The sequence below is a fragment of the Mercenaria mercenaria genome, chromosome 11 (genome assembly GCF_021730395.1).
Source record: "Mercenaria mercenaria strain notata chromosome 11, MADL_Memer_1, whole genome shotgun sequence".
In the NCBI taxonomy this organism is placed as follows: domain Eukaryota; kingdom Metazoa; phylum Mollusca; class Bivalvia; order Venerida; family Veneridae; genus Mercenaria; species Mercenaria mercenaria.
This window is the reverse complement of record NC_069371.1, coordinates 45,292,998-45,315,411: the sequence shown is the minus strand read 5'-3', so window position 1 is coordinate 45,315,411 and position 22,414 is coordinate 45,292,998. Positions and strand designations below refer to the sequence as shown.

The 22,414-nt window shown below is 34.4% G+C and overlaps 1 protein-coding gene across 1 annotated transcript in view; it reads right to left on the bottom strand.

Annotated features, from left to right (window-relative positions):
- Nucleotides 1-411: 411 nt before the first annotated feature.
- The window catches only part of LOC123532354 (uncharacterized), a 60,532-nt gene continuing 38,529 nt past the window's right edge, over nucleotides 412-22,414 (bottom strand). Inside the window, exons 12-14 of the mRNA XM_045313769.2 lie at nucleotides 20,886-21,021; nucleotides 3,242-3,292; nucleotides 412-662 (exon numbers count right to left, since the gene is read on the bottom strand). Coding sequence (XP_045169704.2) covers nucleotides 412-662; nucleotides 3,242-3,292; nucleotides 20,886-21,021 — 438 coding nt within the window. The remainder of the gene's footprint in view (nucleotides 663-3,241; nucleotides 3,293-20,885; nucleotides 21,022-22,414) is intronic.

Below are 22,414 nucleotides of genomic sequence, written 5' to 3'. Positions count from 1 at the left end.
TGGATACATGCAACACAAATTAATGTCCTTTTTATGCATATTTTTGACTAAGTGAAGGGCCAAACTCTGGTCTGTCTGTGTGAGATCCAAATTAAAATATCAGGTGGGGCACAAATTGCTCGTATCTGCTACTTACAACCTATTAAGATTGCATATTATGTGATTTTGGATATAACAATTTTATAGTAAATAGTTCGTAAGGCAGCATATAGGACCTTTCATTATTGACGACAACAAAAAGCCGTATAAACATGATTTTTTTAAATATCACCAGCTCGATAAGTATATCATATACTATATGACAATCGGTACTGCTTCCTCTATGCGGTTACATGTACATGATGTATACGGACAGTTTGAAGGAAATCTTGGAACAACACATATAGTTTTCTCAAACGCACTGTTTTTTCACTAACGATCTTTTTGTTTCTTTGACGCCAAATACGTTTTGCACATAGGTAAATGAAATGAGGCTCTACCTTCTGTCCTATTATCTTTCAGAGACTTAGTTGTCAAGGAAACTGGTAACTTTGTTGTTTGTCGCATAGGTTGTTGCAGAGTAGAATGTTTATTTGTTATAATGGTCTTTGCATCAGAGTTGTGTGGATGTGATGTTGTCCTGGTGGTGTTTGAGGGAGGTCCACAACGATCGTTACAGAAATCTGTATTGCAGCATATAGGGTTACAATTTTGATTGCTGAATGCTTGTGTTAATGCATTACATGCCTGAAAATAAGCATTGGTCTGTGTGACGGTTTACAGTACAACACGTTTGTGAACTATAGAATAAGTCTTGAATATTGGCAGAAACGTACAAGTAGGCACAGTGCACGAGATTAAAATAATAAAATAGAATATTCAACATAAACACACATAAACATGTAACTTTTAAAATGACATCGATAAATACTGCTTTATAATACACTATATCACCATTGCAACAAAAGTTGGAAACATCTATTGTTTGCTTCAGTTTTTGTTATACAATTTAGTAAGCTGCTATTATACTTGACAGATATCTGAAATAAAATACAGAAATGACCTGGGTAGAACCACCGACCTTCCGTAAGCCAGCTGGATGGCCTCCTCACACAAAAATATACATACGCAAAAACATAATATATTTTGACGCCGAGGAGGTTGGTCGATGTATTTTTCAATTTTGGATTAGCTATATTAGGAATTGCTGATTCAGAATGTGTATAATATATTTTGCATCTATAAATCTCTTCTTGTTTGTCGATGTAATCGCGAGGTTTGACAGATCCTAATAGTGAAACATTTCTACACTTTATAGAAGGTAATATTTACCGCTCGTGTTTCACATTGACCTCTGTACAATGTGCTAGGGCGGCCACCCAATTCAGCGGGATGGTATAACATGCACAGCTAAAAATAAAAATCTTGTCACATCAGGTTTTGGAGGCTTATCTTACCACCATGTACAACACAGCCTGTACATACCTCAAGAAAACTCTTAGCAGCTCGTTTATACCTGTTATGCTAAAATTGTTAAAACTTGTATTTTGTGTAAGTGACCTTTTGTATCAAATATTGTAGTCAATGATTTTTTGTAATGTATTATTATGAAAAGTAGGAAAAGTGTTAAGAACAGAGGAAAACATCTAACTACTGAGATGAAATGAACTATACATAATGTGCACTATTTAAAAACTCTTATGCTGGCATATCTCTGCCAACAATCTTTTATTTATGTATTCAGTTTTCATTAAAGGTGCCAAGTATATAGTTATTACCTCACAAATGGAAAAGTTTCTTGTTATCCAGATAATTATCTTAACAGGACAAGAACTGCATGTAAGTTCCAACTTCTGCCATCACATATTCTCAGAAATAAGCGGATTTTGTGATGTTTACCTGATACTAGTTCACCTCGAAGACGGTAGACACGGGTAGAGACGTACTGACGTGAGCATTTCATTCTTGTTATCATAACATTACTGATTAACTGACAAAATCTAGAGGTAACGTAAAGTCAATAACACGAATCTTTTCTATTTGCCAGGTAATACAAGTAACTGAATAAGTGACACTTTAAGAAAGAAATCCCGATAAACAAGTGGCTAATATGTGGTTGGCAGAACTATGCCAAAATATTTCTCCTCGTTTCACAAAAGATATAGTTTATGTCAAGTATTGTGAAATTATGAAACTTGTGTAAACAATGACCATCTTTCAACTGTAATTTTCAGTTACAACAGTGATAGTCTAAATAGTGAGACCTCGGGTAGACCGATTTTACATTCTGATATTTCATGTTGTCTACCTTGAGGGGGATATCGACCAGTCAAAAATATATAAAGATATTCAACTCTCGAGTACAGTTATTTGGACTACAACAGTGGCAGTGTGTTGCACGTTTAGTGAACTGTTGTCTTTATGTAGATTTCAAGATATGACTAATGGCGAAATGTTCAGTCATTTTCAGGTAAATCAAACCATTCATTGTTTCAAAGTACATATTTCTCTCAGTATTGAAAATAATGAATAAAATCTACTGGAAGATCATTTGAAAGCGAAGAACAGAACGCAACCAAGCAAAATGATTGCAGATTCGGTCGGATTTTGTCAATACATGAGAGGTATTGGAAAGTGCAACACCCATCACGCCTCCATAGTAACGGACAGTAATGATTACAAAGGTGAGAAAATATATCACCGAATCCAAGTAAGGGGAGACTTTTACGGCCGCCACACGGCGTTGTGATAGTCAATAGTCCTCCATGACATACGAATAATTTATATAATCCGCGCTTTTACTTCGATTAAGAGAATAAATAAAATGCATACTTCATTTTTGCCACAGACAGTAACACTGGTACAATCTTCGGGGTTTTGCACATCACACGTGTAACAGTACGGACCGCGTTGCTCAATGGGGATTTCTGAAAAGGAAATATTATTATTTTATTTGTTTGTTTACACGTAAAATGTATATTTCATAATTTAAAGTAACTTAAATTTTATCACCATATATAATTACGTAAATATAGTTTCTCAGCCTGATGTTATTGTAAGCTTCATCATTTTTTACCTTCACCCTGCTAAATTTCTAAATTGGACTGGTCCATCTTTCAATTCTGGCGGTACAATTTATTATTCGAATAGGTGGTCACTGAAAAGTTACTGACTGAATAGCGAACAGTGCAGACCAAGATCAGCTTGCACGGACGTGCAGAATCTCTTGCCGCCAGTTGGCTAAAGGTTGAATACCATTTACCTTTTCTGTCTTTTGACTGGTTAATATAACCTAACACCTTGTGTAGTTTGTCTAAGGAGTATTTAATTAAGTTTAAATTAATTTTTGCACGCATTATTTATACAGCTTACTCATTGGAACTTCTTGCAACTCCTTGAATCGCGCTAGCAAAATGTCCCAAAGTAGTTTATATCCATATATATTTAATCCTTACATTTACCTTTTTACAGTAGCTAAAACTGTTGAAATAATAAGTGGCTTGCTTTACATAAGTATCAGAAAATCAAAATAAATATCAGGATATCGATCTTTTCAACAACTTAATAGAACAGCCAGAAAGATCCGCTAAGTTTAGTGTTAATTCATCTTCCGATAAAAATAGAGTTCCTGGAATTTATTTAAAATATCGTAAAATCATATAGAAGTGTCAATTGATTTAACGTCAGAAAAATAGCTTTTACTATAATTTCATTTCTTTTTGAAATTCTGGTGCCCAGTTTTGGAAAAAAATTTCTAAAGTCATGTTTTTGTGAATAACGCCAGACTGCTCGCACAATCTAACAGAACGTGTCATCATTGATATTATTACACCAATGTTATTTTTGTTCCCATACAAAATCTATAGTGACTGTAAATATGGGCCGTTCCAAGAGAAATCCTGTATAAATGACAAGATATAATTATTGTGAAATACTGAAAAATCACTGTTTTTCATAATGTTTATTTAGAAACTAGTATATTGTAATTTAGTTATCAATGGCATATCTAATTCTACAATAGTTTACAATTAAATGTAATTTGTGTGGTCATGACAACCAAAATACTAAAGCACATATGCACAATTATAATTAAAATACAGAGGTGAAAAGATAAAAGGCAAATGGTGAAACCAAAAATACAGGGTTAAGTTATTTTTCATTAAAATCATTTAAAACAATTTCTAAGTATTCAGATGTATAATGCTTAGTAAGTAATACTATATGTAGAATCGGTTGCATTAATAACCATAAACGTACACATCATTCACAACTACGTCAAACTGCTTTCACGTCTCTAAATGCCTCCAAGGACTTACTTTAAATCATTGTAAGTCTTGTAGTAGTGAAGATAATTTCTTCAAATTTTCAGATTTGAAAGGTCAAAGAATGCACTTCATGAACAATTTTTACCCTCAATTTTGATTTTCTTTTTGTCACGAATACAGTTTTCTTAGGGACCGGCTGATTTTAAATCTGTATCATAAGCATAATAAAGGAAATCAAACTGCAAACTTTCGTTATATGACATTAGCTCTTTAGATCTTGTTTGAAGTAAAGGTCAATATAACTGATAAATATTGAAACATCGAGGTATATAACTGGCAAAAACTCTTCTTACCATGCCATTGTTCTCATTATTAATAAGCTATTTAAAATACATATACGAGACTCGGGTATCATATTCATATATCTAAACGGGTTCCCTGTTCTACTGCAAACTTATTTTATACTTACCGTGAGTTCCGCATCCCTTCAGTTGCAGAAATCACCGCACAGCATTCTCTACAGGTTAAGATATCTGTTGAGCGGTATTCAAAATGTTCGCTGACCTTTTACCAATGAGAGGTATCGAAACGGAAGGACATTGCTAGTAAAATAAATTTTATTTTTGATTTGTCATTTTTTATTTTAATATATGAAAAGAGCAGTGTAATCGACTTAGATGGGAAAACCAATACTGATTTTTAAAATTTTCTTTAGCAGTTGTTAACACCCTTTGATGTTCTTCTTTTGTCACAAACCAAATCGACATTTATATAGAATTATATTCACATCTAGACGAAGAAAACCATTTCGAACCCACGTACGAGTTTCAATTTCCAAAAAAACCATTCCCCGTATGTTAAAGTCACGAAACTAAATTTTGGTAGACAGCCGGAATTGAAAGCTACATTTCTGCTTGGTGTTACAACTTGTTCCGTGAAACAAACCTAAAACCCTTAGTCGGAAATACTGATTAGGTATTAAAAAAAAGTAGCAGCTTTTGTATCCTTTACCCTGAAAAAATTTCTGAAATGGACCGGTCCGTCATCAACTCTTGGTGGTACCATTACTATTCAAAGGGTGTTCGCTGAAAATGTTTTTCCCGAATAGCAAACAGTGCAGACCATGACCACGTACTTCCAGGCTGATCTTGGTATGCGCTGATCGATCGCATGCCCCCAGAAAGCTGATTGTTAAGTTATTATAGATTCATTATTTTATCCGGTTGATGGATATTTTTACAAAACACATTATTTCTAAGTGCTTTCATATTTTTCACCTTTAATTGCTTTAACAAATTACAGTAAAATATTGTTCAGGTTTCATGCGTTGTCTGCATTTGGCTGTCAAAACAAATAAAGAACATTATAAATATAGCAGGGTTCTCCCATGTTTTATCATCTGATGTGTCAACCTCTTAAGGTTTTGCCCCATTTTAATTTGTTGTCTTTCGTATGGGAAGATAATCATGTGACTTTTTATTAATGCTTTACCTCTCTTTTACAGACAAAAATGTACACCTTACGGCCATGCTAACCCGACACTTTTTAAATTCCCCCTTTCTCGATAATGGTTCAATGTATTAGTTTGAAATTCTACTTAAAATTTTTTTGGCTACATTAGTTGTACAGAAATTAAAAAATATTTCAACCGTGACAATCAGCAGTTTTGCGCCTGGTACTTGCACGATTTCAACACTTTGGAAGAGGAAATTTTGGTAAGCAAATAATTCGATTTCTATTTTCATTTAGTTACTAGTATTTCACAATTCTATTCACCAAAATCAACATAATTAAGCTGTTAAAAATTACAATGGTTAGGACAAAATATCCAAGAGAGCGGTCGCGCAGTATGGGCATGTTGCAAGCCGAACATCCACTCAGACTCGTAAGTAAATGGGATTTTATTTATATAACGAAATTTCGACTAACAAATATTTACAAAATGAATCTGTTCACAATAAATTATAATACTGATGTACATTTATCAGTAAAATGTAATATTGAGTTTATTTTCTTTATAGGTTGCACGAGTATTTGGCCCTTGTGCGGGAATAGAGAAATATTCCTCAATGGGTCATCCGGAATTTACGTGCTGTCGATGAAGCAGATGTGTGGCAGGGGAGGACACACGAAGTATTAATTTCTCGTACAAACTTAAAAAACTGTTCTGTGTTTGAGGGGACTTTTCACATTGTTAGAATTTGCGGATTTTACAGGGGAATCTTTATCTGGTTAGTTTTTAACCTATATGTTTATCAAATGGGATTGTATTAGGAGGAAGTAAGTCTAATGTGTAAAATTACTTATATTCCAAATTTGAACGAAAGCCGTTCACAATTAATCAAACTACGGGCTTTAATAGTATAAAGGTGTTAGAAATGGCCCTAAGTGTACTGTCTGATGTGAAGTTACAAGTCGACAAAGTTTCAATTCAATGCAATAAATGTATTTGGGTCATTACCTCATCAGAATTGCAAATTGTCAGCCTCGAACAGTAAACGTGGGAATGGTAATGTTGGCACCCCAAAACACTTTGTACCATAACCTTTTAAAATATAAAACACGTTTTGTTTAAATATACACTAAAGATGAATAAATGTATGAATGTTCGAAAAAATTCGTTCTGATGATATTCTTATAGGGTAATGCAGGTTACAGTACTACACTGTCAAATTGTTGAAAGGTATGAAATAAAAAAATCGATATAGCTGTATCATATTAGTTTACGATCATACCAAATTGAAGAAATATTGTTTTCTAAACATCAAAACAAAATGCCATGAATTTTGAGTTGTGTCTTTTACGTATTGGGCTACTTTTACAGTTCATATATCGCTTGTACATTAATACTAATACTGTAATGTTTCCCGCATTTCCTTTTTGGTATGCATTTGAAAAAAAAACAACTGGAAAAGTTATCGCTTAAAAAGAAAAAAGATGTAGTAAGGTTTATTTAATCAAAATATAACCTCAGAAATGTGTCATTAAGGGAAATGCATCCCTTGATACAATAGGAATATTTTTAATAGTAGGTTGACCCGGGATGCTATATTCGGCTCTCGTGGATTTTGCCAGGTCGGATCACAAGAGGGGCGCAAGCGCCGAGTGTGATCCGACCTCGCACAATCCACGAGAGCCGTAAACAAAATCCATGTAGCACTGTTATTTTATCGATCAAAAACTTTAATGTTCAACGATGTTAAAATAGAACGGAGCGAGGTTGTATATGCTATTTATATACAAAACTGTCTCAAGTAATGCATATTAAATGAAAGTATTACGGCAACATGCAATTCGAAAGGTACAATACGCATTTTTTTTCTGCCTATTCGTATTTCCTTTGAAAAACAAGCTGATTTTAAACAGAAACATGACGTATTAAAAAATTATAATTGCTGACTACACGGGCCCATAGTTTATCAGATCAGATGATTCCCACGTTGTCTGAGTGTGAATTGTACGCAAACGAGTGGACGAAATGACCATTTCCCGTCTTGTAAATATGGATTGAGGTAATATTTCATTTTTAAAACCGGATGAGTGCACCTGGAGTACAAATGAGTCCGTTTTTTAGCACTGTGTTCATTTAGCTGAGATTTGTGCCGTCTTTAAAGTCCGAAGGGTTAAGGCCAGTTTTGTCATTTTTGAGAATATCGCGTCATATATTCAACGAAAACTTACTGAAACACCTAAGACAATGCATGCGTATTTTTACTGAATTATTCTGGTGTTCCCCAAAACCTAAAACAACTCAGCTCCCAGTGTGTCGCTACGCCACGCTCTCATCTTGAAACCGTTCTGTTTCTTACTTGGCCAGACCTATTTCTCATAAAAATGTTGTTACCTCGCAAAAGTTGTTTGTTTAATTTGGGTTTAACGCCGTTTCAACAGAAGTTCAGTTATAAACAGCGGATACCTCACTAAAAAAATCTTAAAACTTTCTACAGTTTTGACATTAAGCTAACCCCGCCATTCTAATTTATTATATTTCCATTTTTTCCGCTGCAATTTGACATTTTTGGACAGTTTCTGCAGAAACCCATCAAAAAATTGCTGAGCTTTTCTAATGCAATTTTGAAAGTATTGGGAAAGAACACTTGCTTATCACCTATATAATGTAACACACAATTAACGGATTTTATCTCCACCATCGAGATATCATAAAATCACCCAAAACAATGACATACAGTCTATTTAGTTACTTTTCGTTTATTTTTACTCTCTCAAACAAAGGGATTGCGAATTAATAATAATATATTGTGCATAAAAACTGTTCTTACAAGAAAAGAAATATTTATACAAAGACCTATACAGACCCCAACAAAATGATATTTTAATCTTATGACACCTTGAATGATCGATTATGAACTAAATTTCGTAAGTCATTAGGGAAACCAGTGCAGGTACCTTTTGTTACAGATATTGTTTGTTTGACAATGCAAAATCGTCCAGGAGCACAATTTTCCCGTTACGGCATTAATTACTTGTAAGAGCTCATTTTTGTTAACCGGAAATAGCAGATAAATTTTACTTTAGCACGTTTCTCCGAACGGCTTTTATAGGTTACAACACAAAAAATAGCTGTTCTTCTTTATTTATATAAAATTGATGAAGGCTGCAGCCATATCAGGACCCATTCTAAATGTCTTTTAACGACATTTTCTTGAAGAAACCATAGATCTGTCATCGATTTCAACAAACAATTGCCAAAGAAAATAAGAAAATAACTCTACAGAGCAAAAATACCGACGACTCTTTGGATCCGCCATTTTTTGACCATTTCTTTCGCGCCATTTTCATATTTAGTGTATGTATGCCAAAAATAAAACATTTTCTTGCATACCGGACAGGACTGCCCCATGTTTTCACCAGTGCTAGAGAGAATAAGGATCCTGCATGTTTGCCTGTAAAGACAAGGTTTTTCCCTAAAACCCAGGGAATGTGTGGAACAAAAAAAAAAGCCCTAGTGAGGTTAATTTTCCATGCTGTCCCAAAGGGGTTGGGAAATAGTAGTGATTCACAAGCAGGCATGTAAGATAGATCGCGATTTAAAAATTTTCTGGAATTACAGTAAACTTCACTTATTAGGAATTTTGATATAAGAACACTCGGTTATAAAGAACAGTTTTCAATTCCCCGATCTAATTCCTTCTTTTTTCAATGAAAAAACCCGGTTATAGGGAAAAAACGGTTATAAGAAACACTCGGTTATAAGGAACACTTTTTCCAGTCCCCAAAGTACGAAATTATATGGAAAACCCCTCGGTTATAGCGAACAGACATAAAAAAATAAAAATTATTGAAAACCGGAAATAATCAGGGGGGAATCGCTGGTGAAAGTCGGAGTAACGTCGGCACTTGCACGCGCTTTCATGCACATGAATAAACACAAATTATTTCATTTAGAATTATGATCTTTATTTTGTTAATTCAGGATACGATTTAAAAAAAAAATATATAATTTTCTACATTAAATTTATCAAATACTGACGATAGTAGACTTTTATTTACTCTTAAGATTATGTTCGAGAGCTACATGTATTAGGTAGGTGAACGAAAATCAGTAACGGCCACCCCAAAACCTTGGGATATTAATATTGGTCGTTATTGTCTCCTACTATCCTAAATAAAGTGCTAATTACGTGTAATTAACAATGGCAAACAGTCCAGTTTACCAAATTTTCAATTGTAAACATAATTTCAGGTGCAGTGTAAATGGACAATAGCAAAAACAAAATAGGTATAATTTTTCACTTTAAAACCGTATGTATTGTTTTGATTTAGCTATATTAATTTTTAAGATTTGAGTTCTATACGATATTTTCTCTTGTACATGTCATGGGCCATGGTGCAAAATAAAAAAAAATTTAACATTTATTTTATAAATGTTTTAAATATGATGCCTATTCTTGAGCAAGGTTTAAAGGGAGAAACTGCAACATATCTTATAGTCATAATATGGCGCTCTCTAAAAAAAGGGAAAAAGAAATAACCGACAAAAAATAAACACAAATTACGGACATTCTTTCCGATGTACATTAGGCTTAGTTTAGTTTTAACGCCGTGTTTCAAACACCATTTCAGTCATATATATGCAGGCAGTTTACCTTACAATCTCTCCAGGAAAGGATCGGTACTACTACAGACTCGCAACTTTCTCACATAAAGATTCATGGTCGGCCCGGTGTGTGGACACATAGCCCTTTTCAAACATCAGTGTTCGCTATATAAATTGTGTTCCTTATACAAACCTCGGTTACAAGGAACTAGATCGCTATACGGATATAAGGAACCTCGGTTGTAAGGAACAATTTTTAGCGGTCCCAAGCTATTCCTTATAAGCGAGGTTTACTGTATGTACATAGTTATGATGTCACAACAGTGTTAACCGACAGTGCTAGACGCATAATCAAATATTTTATTCAGAGCATTTTGTCGAACTTTAAAGCTTTTTTTCGCTGTTTGTGGGATTTTAATGAAATTGAAAATGTTAACGCTTAGATAGATGCCTCAAAGTAGCGACCCAAAAAGAGATAGCAGTGATCTGGTCATTTCTTGCAGCAGTAAATTTTAAATTTCAAAATGGGTCTGGTCCATCATTCAATTTGGGTAGTGCCATTTATTTTCGAAGGGGTGTTCATTGAAAATTTACTGATTGAATACGATCAGGGCAGTCGCATAGGCAGAATCACTTGCCGCCAGCAGGCTAAAGGCTAAACCTTTACCACAAAGTGGACAAGAAAAACTCGTCTTACAATCTGGATGTAAGATAATTCTTGCGCTCTAATTTGTGAATGCATGCGTAAATTCATACGCTATTACAATAAAATACTACCATAAAAAGAAACGCATTCTTTTATTCACTTTTTCTTCTGTTATTTAAAGGACACATATGCAAGAAAAACATTTGCCATTGGTCAGTAGGGCTGGCGTGGATTTGCGTTATCTTTCCAGAGCCTCCTTATTGCATGTACAATTACCCTCAAGCCCGATATTTCCATTTGCACATACGACTAGAGAAATGGTCATGTAATCTAGCACGGGAAAAAGAAAAAAAATCGTTTTGTGGGTAAATGAAAACTATTGTTTCATTGAAAATATTTGTTTTTCATTACTAATCTCATTTAGCACATAAAATGCTGGAAACATGGCATAATATAGTGAAACTTGAAAGAAACACTAGAAATCAGTAGAAAAATAACAAACATGTACAATTCATTGTATTAGAAGAATAAATTACATAATAACTAGACAGTAAAATTGACATGAAATTGTGTGCGAATTGGGGGGCAATTAGGGTGTAAACCTAGAAATTAGTAAGATTTTTTTATGAAGGTGTAAAGCTCGGCAATTAAAAATACAGAATGGGATTCCACTTGATTGCGTTGCGTAAGCGAGCGACACAACAGAACTACTTTGCGTTAGGTTTTCAGACGATTGTTCAAAACAAATTCGAATAATTCTGTGAAAACAAGTATGATTCGTCTTAAAAAATGTAGTATTTCAGTATAATTAAGTGTTTGATAATTAATTGATCCCGATAAGCACTATATATGATGCGATATTCTCCAAGGACAATAATTTTCTTCCTCTGTCGGTCGGCGATATATGACCATTTTGTGTCGATTCGCCGTAAAACCCAACTCACTCACTCACTCCTCTGTCGGACTGTACAGAAGTGTTTGAAACAACGGCACAAATGCCAGCTAAATTAACACATGTCACTGGGCTTGGAGACGGACATATCTGCGCTCCGGTTCGCCCGGTGTTGCATTTGATTTTATATATAATGGGTAAAATTCTTACAAGGCCGAAAATGTGCCAATTTGTCGACTTGGTCTGCGTAAAATTCATCATTCAAACAACGTTGGAACCATCTTACCTGACAAAGCTTGGCCAGTGTGATGACATTGTTAGAACTGTGTAAATTACTATGGCAGAATTAAATGTTTACTCACAGCGTGTTACAAACCCAAAAAGTATGCCAAAGGAAACCAGTCTCGTCATTGTGTGAATTGCAAAAATACCCTTACAATAAACTTTACACTCCTTGTTTCAAAACCAAATAGTTGTTAAACTGATAAGGAGTAAGGCCATATTGGAGCGGCATATGAGTTCATATTCGTGCGAATAGCCTGGTTCCTGGCTGGTTTTAAGAATGACGGTCTGTGAAACGTAGACGGTAAATGCGGGCATCAGTCTACAAAAGTAAGCACTAAAATAACTTTATCCTTTATGTACTTATTACTCTAATTCGACAATTTGAGTTCATTATTATTTTTTCTCTTTAAAAGACTAATTTATGAAATATTAAAAACAACCGGTCTAAGTCCAGTTGTGGTCATACTATTTTTCTATTTTATTTATTTATTTATTTATTTATTTTGTTGGGTTTAACGTCGCACCGACACAATTACAGGTCATATAGCGACTTTCCAGCTCTGATGGTTGACGAAGAACCCAGGTGCCAATCCGTGCATTATTTCATCACGAGCGGGCACCTGGGTAAAACAAACGACCTTCAGCTGGATGGCTTTTAAACATGACGAATTCAACGCCCCGAGTGAGGCTCGAACCCACATCGATGAGGGGCAAGTTTTCTATTTTATATATGATTCTTTATCAACGTACACATCTACATTGACTTGTAAGTTTTAAGAATTTTACAAACTGATAATAATATTGCAAAAATACTCACAAGTTGCTTTTTAAAACACGTCGACGTGCATATCGCATTATGCGTTTAGTTTGAAAAATGTCTACGAAATACGGTGATAAATTTATGTAACGCCATTGGTCGACATGGAATGTTTACAGGTGACAAGCGAGCTGTATTTGAAAGCATGCGGACTTGAACGTTGGGCTGGGGTCTGGGATTTTTGCATGGTGCTTTTCCTTTTAAACTTTTATCCTTGTATAGCCCACTAGATCGCAACGTGGTTAAGTTGGCTGTCGTTCGTTGTCTGTCCATATTTTCTTCAAACGACATCTCCTCTGAAACCATTAGCTGAAAATTAATGCAAATTGGCTTGGGTACTTTTATGATGGCTCTCTTCTAAAGTTCTTCAAATTGTTCTGCTATGATACACATTTAGCCAGATTTAGAATAGAAAAACAATCAAATACCACCTCTTTAAAGCCACCTTCTCCTAAACCACTGCTCCAGTTTTCAAAAACGTTCATAGAAAAGTTTCTTGAATGGTTATCAACTTATTACGACCCGTGAGAAAAAACATGAAAACCGGAGCGAATTGTCAATTCTCCCTGTATGTATTAAACAAAACAGCTTATCCGCGATTTGCTACTTTAACCTTTTAAAATTAAGCACACATTTTGTTCAGTATGTTGTTAAAAATGTCAAACAAGAGGCCGAAGAGGACCTCGACTGTCTGACATTGTTTCTAACCAATCCTTTGAACAGGTCATTAAAAAGTTATTTAAAGCCTTTTTCCTATATCTTGCTGTGATTCCCCCAAAAGTATAACCGTCATGATAAATGTTGTGTTTTCTTATTCTAATTTTAGGTCTGATATGACATAAAAGGGACCAAGCAGACCCATTACTGTAACAATAGTACTTTAGACCAAATTTGATGAGGATCCATCAAGCGATTCATCAGAAAAAGTCATTTAAAGGATTTTCTATTTTTAGCTCTAGCGGCCCCTAAAAGAAGCCAAGTGCCACCATTTGAACAAACTTGGAAGAGGACCTTACAATGACGTTACAGGCTAAGTCTGATGAAGTTCCATCCAGCGGTATATAAGAAGTCCTTTAAAGACATCACCACTGAACACATTTGTGAAAGGACCTTACAATGACGCTACAAACCAAGTTCGATGAAGAAACATTAAGTGATTTATGAGAAGAAGTCAGTTAAATATATATTTTACTTTTAGCTCTTAGTGGTCCCTAAAAAAGGGAAAGCGTCCCCACGTAAACAAAATTGGGAGGAGGCCTACAACGATGTCACAGACCAAGCAGTTAATGTGAAAAGGTCATTTAAAGGCATTTCATCTTTTAGCACTAGCGGGCCCTAAAAAAGCCAGTCGCCCCAATCAATTTAACCTTTTTGGGAAAAAACCTTCTAACTATGCTAAAGACCGGTTTTGATGAACTGAGCTCCAATTGTTCAGGGTGTGATATTGTGATTCAATGCCCTTAGTCTGTCTCCAGCTGCCTTTAATAATTTTATGGTTAGCGTTATTATAGGTAACAGTTTGGCCCTGTCTTATTGACACTTTGCAAAAATGTGTGCCTTAATTATATCTGGAACAAGTTCTATACTGGGTCATCTTGAATTAAAAACAAAAACAAAACAAAGAACCCTGGTCAAATAATAGACAGTAATAAGGCTTTAAAATTTGTAACGTTCGTACGTTCAAATTATATTCTTGAAAATAGCATTTCACATATTGCCCATATATACAAGGGATAAAAACATTTGATAATAGTATTACTTATGTATATTACTGGTCCAAAAATAGTTTGTAGTTTAACATTAATTTTTCCTGGCTCAAGTCAAAAAGTTAAAGAAAAAATATGAAAATTTATTTTCTAATGTCAAACAACCCCTTGTAATAGTTTGGAATAATGACAGGCAGGCCATTCAGTAAATGTGGGTTATTGCACCTGTTATTTCTGATATTAATATTCTTTGATGGAGATGATTCAATCACTAGTAAAAACAGAAATCTGTGACAAAAAAAATAAAATTTAGAATTATTCTGTCTTTCAGATTCTATAGCAGATTTGGTAGAAACTTGTGATGGTGATGTCCGTAACATGGCACATCTCGGTCAATGATCTAGAATTACGCTCGTGATTTCATGTACTGGTTTTGATGATGAAGAGGAGGACCTGCAGTTTATTGTCAAACATGTCAATGTGATTATTTTATTAAAGTGTTGCTTTGACGAATGTGTGTTACTAACCAGTTTAATTTGTTATAACTCTTCAGTTCAAAAGTAACGTAAAATTGAAGACCAAAATTATCTTAGACATCAAATTTTAAGAATCCTTTCCTTGAAAAAAGCCCAGCTTCTAATGGTACTGATGTTATATTCTTTGATCAGTACTGTAGAAAACTGTTGCTGTCTAGTTTCCGCAAGGTATATCTTACTGTAATACTCTTAGTGTTTTGATGTCAGTCTTAGGCATTCAAAATCTCAATTAGGGTGTTGCAGCTGCATTGGGGTTAAATTGTAATTGACTTAAGGGAAGAGAATATGTGTTCATTATAGTTTTATACAGGGAAAGTTGTCCTAAAGAATTAAACATAATTCAGGATACAAGTTTTATTTACTGACAACTTTTTAGCTCGACTTTTCAAAGAATAGATAAAGCTATTGAACTAACTCGAGCGTCAGCATCCCGATTTGGTTTTGCTATGTAAGCTGGTATCTCAGTAACCACTTGTGGTAATAATTTGAAACTTCACACACCTATTCACTGTGATAAAGTGACTTACACTGCACAGGTCCCATAACTAATTTGCTTTTTAACAAAAGTATGCCCCTTTTTCGATTTTTTAATATTCATTCAGTTGACAAGCCTGTAGAATATTTGAGCATTGGTGTCAGCATTTGAACAAGAGAATATTATGGATTGTGGTTAAATATTCCCGTTCCATTAACTTGACTTAGATCGATCTCGAGTTTAAGATGAGAACAGATCAATAGAAAATAATTGTCTTCAAGGATATGCAAGAAGTTGTGACAGTAACCTTAATTTTAAGAGATGGATATGCAGTGATGTCTAAGGGTGCAACTTTCACCTCAGTGTTTTGTCTTGATAGTGTGACCTGACCTCGGTTTTGTAGGATCCAGTAACTGTGGTCACACAACTCGGTGTTATAGAACAAACTCAGTCTGAAGCTTGGCATTCTCATCACACCTTTGTGTGCTGTATGATTAACTATCTTGATTGTGATCACACCTGGATGTGTTGTACCAGGAACTTTGTTGACAATGGGATCACATCTTGGTGTTGCATGATAAAATGTGTCCTTATATTGTGATCACACCTTTTGTGTTATACGGTAAACTGTATCTTGATATGTGATCACACTGGGTTTTGTATAGTAAACTATATCTTGACAGTGTGATCTCACCTTGGTTTCGTACAGTAAACTGTATCTTGACAGTAATGAACACACTATATAATAAAGGGGACAAACTGGAATTTCAACAACAGTTAACAACTGTAAGCTATTGTGATGAGGTAAGGAGTTCTAATACTGAAAAAGATAGTAAGCTTGAGGGTAAGGTAAACACGTCTTTGGAAACTAAACTGTACAAAATTTGAATGTACCCCAAGGCTTTTGAAGTTGAAAAGTAAGACGAAATTAGAATGCAAAGTGGTAGAAAGGTGTTAAAAGAGAAGCAGAGTAACTTCAAAATATCGAGGTCTATTCTTAAATTCATAATATTTATTTTACTTAAAGTTTATATTTTTTCAGTGTTTATTGATTTTTTTACTCCTAGATATTGAATTTTGTAAGTGTCATTGATTGAATTTGGGGTTGAATGCAACATTTATTTATGGTAATTTATCAGATATTTGGGAGTTAAGAATGTTGTAATATTTAGCTTGTATTATGTGTTTTTATTAGTGTTTTTACGTTTCAAGGCAGGAGATACTATTATTGTCTAATGTCATCAGTATTATATGAGTGTTATGGAGCAATACGATGCTGTAGTATTGATTAATATAGAGTGATAAAGTTTTTTTAAGTATAATAGCTACAAGCTTTTAACATTGCATTTTTGATAACTACTTCTTGAACTATTTCTGCTCTGCTGATGATTGGAACCAAAACAGTGTGAAGTGTAACATTAGTCCTTCTAATTTGAGTAAACAATGAGCATTATTTTAGTATTTTGGGAAGATGTTTTATACCCTTGGCTTTAAGAATTTTGTTTACATGTCTGTCAAAATTTGGAAACTATCCATTACATGATAATAGCAACAGCAAAAAAAAAATGTCTTGACAACCACTATTTATTTACAATGAATTACATTTTAGATGCTTTTCCTTTTACGGTTTTGCATTACTGGTTAAAAATTGTTCAAATAATTTTTAACCAGATATTATAGAGTATATACAAGAATTTTTGTCTCAATTTTGGGAAGAAAAGGTTAGCTTTTTCAATTGGAAATGTGCCCCTCCCAGCGCCCCCAACCCTCATCCACCAAAAAAAAAAACACAACCCTTAAGTAGCCACCTGTCTTATAAGAAATAAGAATGTTTATGTTTTGGAAAGGCACAGATGCTGTATTCAAAGAGTTTTCACGTTCCTGCATTTAGTTTAGTAATTCTGTATGCTATTTGTTCGTGTTAGTTCTACACCAGAAGAGGGGGGGGGGGGGGGGGGGCGGGGCGGAGGGGTCCCAGTTAGGTGTCTGCGCAAAATGTTTTTTGATTTTATTTATATTTTGTGGTATTATACCCACATGTATAAAGTTTCATTAACAAGTGTTACTGTTACCAGTTTTGACTTACTTTTATAGATATTCACATTTAAAGTGGGTGGGATAATCTGACATGTGACCAGCCAGGAACACAATTTCTGTTATTTTTTCAAAAATGGTTCTAACATTTTACCTGAAACTTTCATGATAAAATAACTATGCAATGGACATTCACACAACATGTTGCATTTTAAATTGTACTGAATACTTTTTTCAGCATAGAGCCACAAAGTGGTCTAATCAAATTTACTGATTTTCAATGGACGAACTTTACCAAAAAGCTAAAACATTTTTCATTAGTTGAGATATTAAGGTGTTATTTTCAGCAGATATTGTAAACTAAATAAACATAAAAATGACAGTATATCAGTATACTCTGATTAATATTGGAAGAGTGGTACACTCTCAAACTGGGAAAAAGTGGGTGGGGTAAATAAATATTCGAAGCAACACTACAAAAATTGTGCAGTTGTTACGAAATGGCCTCAGATTGTCTATTACTATCTTAATTGTGCCCCCATGAGTGGGCATACAGATTTGCTCTTGTCCGTGCGTCCGTCCGTCAATTCGTCCGTCCGTCCGTCCGAAGTTCGTGACGCGCTTAGATCAAAAAGTATTTAATATTGATGAAACCTTGCAAGAGTCTTTATCATGATATGAACTTGCACACTTTCTATTTTTCGTCTGGCTCCGCCCCCTAATTTTAGAGTAACTGCCCCTGAAATAGTAAAAAATGCACATTTTCACCTTGTGACACGTCTGGCTCAAAAAGTATTTGATATAAATTGATGAAATCTTGCATGAGTCTTTATAATGATATGAACTTGCACACCTCCTATTTTTCGTCTGGCTCCGCTCCCTATTTCTAGAGTTATGGCCCCTGAAATAGTAAAAATTGTACATTTTCACCTTGTGACACGCCTAGCTCAAAAAGTATTTGATATAGATTCATGAAGCCTTGCATTAGTCTTAATCATGATATGAACTTTCGCATCTCCTATTTTTAATCTGGGTCAGCGCCCTATTTCTAGAGTTATGGCCCCTGAAATAGTCAAAAATGCACATTTTCACCTTGTGACATGCCTAGCTCAAAAAGTATTTGATATGAATTGATTAGTGTTTATCATGATATGAACTTGCGCATCTACTATGTTTTATCTGGGTTTGCCCCTATTTCCAGAGTTATGGCCCCTGAAATAGTAACAAAATGTACATTTTTACCTAATTATGTGCCTTACTCAGAAGTATTCTCGGTGCCTTACTCAGAAGTATTTAAATGTAAATTCATGAAACCTTGCTTGAGTCTTTATAATGATATGAACTTGCACACCTCCTATTTTTCGTCTGGCTCCGCTCCCTATTTCTAGAGTTATGGCCCCTGAAATAGTAAAAATTGTACATTTTCACCTTGTGACACGCCTAGCTCAAAAAATATTTGATATAGATTCATGAAGCCTTGCATTAGTCTTAATCATGATATGAACTTGCGCATCTCCTATTTTAATCTGGGTCAGCGCCCTATTTCTAGAGTTATGGCCCCTGAAATAGTCAAAAATGCACATTTTCACCTTGTGACATGCCTAGCTCAAAAAGTATGAGTGTTTATCATGATATGAACTTGCGCATCTACTATTTTTTATCTGGGTTTGCCCCTATTTCCAGAGTTATGGCCCCTGAAATAGTAACAAAATGTACATTTTTACCTAATTATGTGCCTTACTCAGAAGTATTCTCGGTGCCTTACTCAGAAGTATTCAAATGTAAATTCATGAAACCTTGCTTGAGTCTTTATCATAATGTGACCTTTGCACACATGGCACTTCTTGAGAATTTTAGCATTTATTACAGAGTTATAGCCATTGAAATAGCTAAAATAGTGGATTTTTTTTGTGATGCTCATAGCTCAAAAAGTATATGGTATAGAATAATGAATCCTTTCCATAGTATTTTTTGAGGCTATACCCCATTAAGACTGCAAACATTTGAATTATTTCCACTTATTTGTGACAAATGTACCATGCGGGGGGAGGGGGACACCCTGTGTCCTACAGACACATTCTAGTTTTATTAAATACAGACTTGGTTGATAAATTTTAACAAAATTTGTTCACTTTAATAAGACTTTATACATGTGTGCCATGGAAAAATCAATGAAGAAAATTTAATGTTAATTTGAACAATAGCTATCCTCAAAATATACTGCCTCAGGCAAAACCTTTTGTTAAATACTTTGAGCTTTCGGGGTTAATTTGGTTTGTCTACATGTCATGTTCAAGGTCCATGCTTTTTCCAAGACACACATGTATAAAATGGGAATTTTTTTGTTAAAATTTATCAATCAATGCTGTATTTAATAAAATTAAGATAGTAATAGACAATCTGAGGCCATTTCTTAACCCATATATGAGCCGCGCCATGGGAAAACCAACATAGTGGCTTTGCGACCAGCGCAAAGCCACTATGTTGGTTTTCTCATGGCACGACTCAATTATATATTTAATCCTTACATTTACGACTTCGCGGTAGCTAAAATTGCTGAAATAAGAAATAGCTTGCTTTTCATAGTTAGTATCAGAAGTCAGGATATCGATCTTTTCAACATCGATGAATAGAATTGCCAAAACGATCCGCTCATGTTCAGTTTTAATTCACCTTCCGTTAAAAGTACATTTTTAGGAATTATTTAAAATATCATTAAATACAAAGGAACATCATATAGTCATGTTGATTGAACTTTAATTTTTTCGTCAGAAAAAAATAGCTTTTGCCATAATTTCATGTTTTTTAAATTTTGGTGTCCTATTTTGAAAGAAGTTTTCTAAATCATGTTTTTAATGAATAACTCCAGATTGCGCGTGCAATCGCACAGAAAGGGCCATCCTTGATATTATTACAAAAAAGCCTGTATCATATAAAGCATAATATAAGAATTCGATTGAAAATTATTCTTACGCATCACTAGCTCTTAGATCTTAATGGTCAATATATAACTGATAGATATAGAAACATCGAGACATATACTAACTACCACAGCTCTTCTAACTCATCTCATTGTTCTCACTATTAATAAGCTATTTATAATACATATAATTATGTATCATATCTATGTATCAAAAACGGAGTTCTTTTCTATGATAAAAGCAGGAACACTTATAATTATTTTATACTTACGATGTGTTCCGCATCCCTTCATATTACAGAAATCTCCGGCACAGCATTCTCTACATGTTAAGGTATTAGTTGAGGGTGTATTCACAATGTTCATCGACCTTTTACCAATGATAGGAATCCAAACGGAAGGACATTGCTAGTAAAATAAAATTTATATTTTGATATTGTCATATATTTTTGTTATTTTTTAATATATGAGAGAGCATTGCGATTAACTTAACTGATACTGTAAAATTTAATTTCGTGGGCATGAAATTTCGTGGTATTGGTCAGAACGGCAATTTCGTGGGGATATGAATTTGTGGATTTAAAGTTTAGAACATAAAATGAATGGGAATTTCACATATTTGTTGGCTTTAAATTTCGTGGATTGACTCAACCACGAAATCCACGAAAATTAGTCCCCCACGACCATTAATGATTTCACAGTAACTGAAATTCATAACCAGTTAACACCAGCGTTGGCCAATAATGATTTCTTCTTTTGTTACAAACGATATCGACATTTATACATAGGTATATTCATAACCACTTCCTCTTTCTTCTGTAAATTAATGACATCTGATCATGTAAAATCCCAGGTCCGACTGTTTGCTGATGACACAACTGTCTATCTTACTATCAATAATACAACTGATTGCAATAAGTTACAACATGATCTTGACACCCTACAGAAATGGGAAAGTAAATGGGAAATGCACTTCAAACCAAGTAAATGCCAAGTTCTTAACATTTCACGTAACAAACATATAATACAATATCATTATATAGTGCATGGCCAGATCCTTGAAACCGTAACAAATGAAAAGTACTTCGGTGGGTGTAGATCTAACAAACGACCTCTCCTTTAACACTCATATTAACAAAATCTGCACAAGAGCAAACAGAACATATGGTTTCATAAAACGGAACATCCAAACCAGAAAAAAGAAGGTTAAAGAAACAGCGTATAAAGCTATTGTCAGGCCTCAGGTAGAATACTTATCCTCAGTGTACTCACCCTACACTAAACTTAATAGCAATAAGATAGAAAAGGTACAAAGAAAATCAATCAGATGTACAACAATTATTCCACATACGACAGTGTCTCAGATATGAAAAATTTTCTGTTTAAGATCTTTGGAGAACAGGCGAACTGATGCAAAATTAATTATGTTTTACAAAATTGTCCATTCACTAGTAGCTATTCCTGTCCAGCAAATTTTGAGAGACCAAGGAGACCGACTCGTCACACAGACCCCCTGGCCTACATTTGCGTATTATTACAAGTTTTCCTTTTTCTAAAGTACGCTGGCCTTATGGAACAACCTCACATCTGAAATTGTTCTCCTGTCTACGCTTAGTTCTTTCAAGCAGGCAGTATGCCAACATACATGCAATTTGTTGTAGCAAAGTGTGTTTTTCACCTGATTTTACTACTTTTGTCTGTACATCTAACACTTTTGACTGTTTTCAGTCTCACTTTCTCACTTTCAGTCTCATATCTCACTGTCACTACTTATAAAAACATCACCTTGCATCTGCTAATA